Source organism: Acanthisitta chloris, unplaced genomic scaffold, assembly GCF_000695815.1.
Source record: "Acanthisitta chloris isolate BGI_N310 unplaced genomic scaffold, ASM69581v1 scaffold21112, whole genome shotgun sequence".
NCBI classification, from domain to species: Eukaryota; Metazoa; Chordata; class Aves; order Passeriformes; family Acanthisittidae; genus Acanthisitta; species Acanthisitta chloris.
This window is the reverse complement of record NW_008662425.1, coordinates 1,654-4,498: the sequence shown is the minus strand read 5'-3', so window position 1 is coordinate 4,498 and position 2,845 is coordinate 1,654. Positions and strand designations below refer to the sequence as shown.

Sequence of the window (2,845 nt, the reverse complement as noted above, 5' to 3'; positions counted from 1 at the left end):
TTACAGGCTGTAGAACTTGAGGCTCCTATCCATGCCTGTGGAGGCGATGAACTTGGCATGGTGGCCAAAGGCTACTCCCGTGGTCAGGCCACTGTGCTCTGGGGATGGAAAACAATCCATGGTCATGGCACTGAGAGGATCTATCACATTCCCATTCCCAACTCCACATTCCACACTCCCCAAATCCCTCACCTGTGAAGTGGAGGATCTCTGTCCACTGCTTGCAGATGTAGATCTGGACATCCGTCCCACCCAAGGCCAGGTAGGTCCCACTCTGGTCAAAGATCAGGGATTTCACCTGCGGAGGAGAAGAAGATTCGATCAGGAAGCTCCAAATTACTTTTTGGCATGCTGATCCCACCCCGCTCAAAACAGAGGCGAGGGTCACACACCTCAAAGTTGTTATCCAGCTGCAAAGTCTTGAAGTTCTTGAGTTTCCTCAAATCCCAGAGTTTGACGGAGGAGTCGTCGGCAGCTGTGGCCAAGTAGTAGCCGTTCTCGGAGAAGGCAATGCTGGTGATGGGACCAGAGTGTCCTGGGAAGTTGGCCACGTTGGTGCGTTCCTAGGGATAAGGTGGTTAGAGAGGAGCTGGTGAACGGGAGGAGGAAATCACAGCACCAGCATGGCAGTGTCATCATTCCGCTTCAGAGTTAACGCAGGAACAGATGTTCCTGCAAGCACCTTCTGGTTGTGAAACTTGGAGAAAAGCTCCCACAGTATCTCCCAAAGTTCTCCACTCCTTGGAGTGACCACTCTGGAGGGTCCCAAACCCAGCTCAGACTCCACAAAGTGTCCCCCTGTGCTCCCCAATGCCCTCAGGGCCAGCCCTACCTTCAGATCCCAGATCTTGATTTGAGAATCCATCGTTCCTGTCCCAAAAATCAGCCCATCCGGGTGGAACTGGGCACAGGTGAGAGCTGCAGAGACATGGAGAGAACTCAGGGGGTTGGGGAGACTCAACACAGTTGGGGAGATTGGGAATATTGAGAAGACTGGGAGGGTTGGCAAGACTCAGGAGTTGGGGAGACTCAAGAAGGTTGAGGAGACTAGGAAGGTTGGGAAGATTTAGTGTGTTGGGAAGACTTGGCAAGTTGAGAAGATTCAGGTGGTTGAGGAGATTCGGAGGGTTGGGAAGACACAAGAGGTGGTGGACTTGGAAGTGTTGAGAAGACTAAAGAGGATTGAGGAGACTCAAGAGCGCTACCAAAACCCACAAAACAAATCCCACAAGTTCCAGGAGCCCAGGGATCCCCAGGATAGGGAGAGCAGCCCTAATCCTTACCACATCCCGAGCTCTCATCTGTCACCTTGGTGAGCACACGGCCTGTCTGGATATCTGAGAAGGCCCAGTACTGGAAGAGAGGAATAGTGTTGGATACAGAAGGTCGGGAAGCACCAGAGGGATGTGTGGGGTGGCATGGGTCTCACCTGGTCATCAGAGGAGCTGAGCAGGTAGTCCCCAGTGGCATGGAGGCTCAATCCGGTCACGGAGCCCTCGTGGGCACGGACCACCTGCACGCAGGAAGCATTGGGAACGGACCAGATCCGGATGGTGGCATCGGGAGAAGCCGAGAACACCAAGTCCTATACAAGGACAACACAGGAAGGTCACCGTGGAATGAGTTCACCTCTCCCACAGCTCCTCAAAGGTGAAGACTGGAGATTGCGCTGGGACAGGGATCACAAAGATAGATCTGGAGCACCATGGGTGTGTGAGAAGAGGCCAAACGCACCTGGGATGGGTGGAACACGACACTGGTGACCTTCTTGGTGTGTCCCTTAAGGGTGGCCAAGATCTGCTCCGAGCTCTTGTCGAACACGATGACGTTTTTGTCAGCTCCACCTGGAAAACCAAGCAGGAAGTGCTGGGATGGAAGTCTGGGGCCAACCAACTAGAAATTCACCTGCTTTTCCTAGGAAACACTGAGCTCAGCATCTTTGCTGGGAGGTGAGGGAGAATCTCATGGCCTTTGTCCCACCTCAATTCCCAAAATCATGGAGGAAAGGACCTGCTCCCAGGTAGTCACATTCCCCATGGAGCCTTCCTTACCGGTGAGGATCTTGTTGGTGTCGGAAGGACAGAGATCCAAGGCAAGAATTCCTGGGATGCTGGCGCTGTGCAGCCCCTGTGTGAGGTTGGAGAAGCCCAAATTAATAGCATGAACCAGAAAACACTCCCAAAAGGAACTGAGGAGGAATTGAGCAGCTTCAAGAAATTCCCAGCTCCGTGTGGGAGTTCTTCCTGGCACTCACCACATGTGAGGCAACCTGCCGGTACTTGCTGAGCTCCTCAGGCTTCACCAGCTCCTCTGGAACTGTCTTCCCTCTCTGGAAAAGAGAAACAGCACACGGGTAACCATCAGCTTCTCCTGGAGTGTGCTCCAAAAGCACATCCCATAGAACCTTTGGATGAGGCTGCTCACCTTCTTACGCTCCGTGGTCAGCACCGTTGCCTTGTCTTGGAGCTGGAAAACAAGAGAAGAATGAGTATGGATTGAGAATTCCATGGTGGGAGGACAGAGAGGACACATGGAACACCCTTTACCTTCTGGATGATCTCCGGGGTCATGCCTGCCAGCTCTCCCAGATCCATGGATTCTCCAGCACCCTGGATGGGACAGGGGAACAAGGGTGAGGGGGGACACCCAGAGGAGGAATTTAGGGGCAATGAGCTGAGCTTGGAAAGGGGAATGAGCGGGAAAAGGGATGGGATAGAAATCTCACCGCCACATTGGGCTGTGATGATGGCACTGCCTGCGGCACGATGAGCCCAGCCTGAGGCTTCAGCGTGGCCAGAGCTGAGGGGACACAGAGTGAGTTGGGCGAGGCTGAGGGACACCAGCC

At 53.8% G+C, this 2,845-nt stretch overlaps 1 protein-coding gene across 1 annotated transcript in view; it reads right to left on the bottom strand.

Moving 5' to 3' along the window:
* The window catches only part of PRPF19 (pre-mRNA processing factor 19), a gene marked incomplete at its 5' end in the record, with an annotated part of 3,794 nt that continues 949 nt past the window's right edge, over positions 1-2,845 (bottom strand). Inside the window, 12 exon segments of the mRNA XM_009070602.1 lie at positions 1-98; positions 193-298; positions 393-563; positions 833-918; positions 1,284-1,353; positions 1,430-1,585; positions 1,735-1,844; positions 2,052-2,127; positions 2,255-2,329; positions 2,425-2,466; positions 2,547-2,609; positions 2,726-2,799. Coding sequence (XP_009068850.1) covers positions 1-98; positions 193-298; positions 393-563; positions 833-918; positions 1,284-1,353; positions 1,430-1,585; positions 1,735-1,844; positions 2,052-2,127; positions 2,255-2,329; positions 2,425-2,466; positions 2,547-2,609; positions 2,726-2,799 — 1,127 coding nt within the window.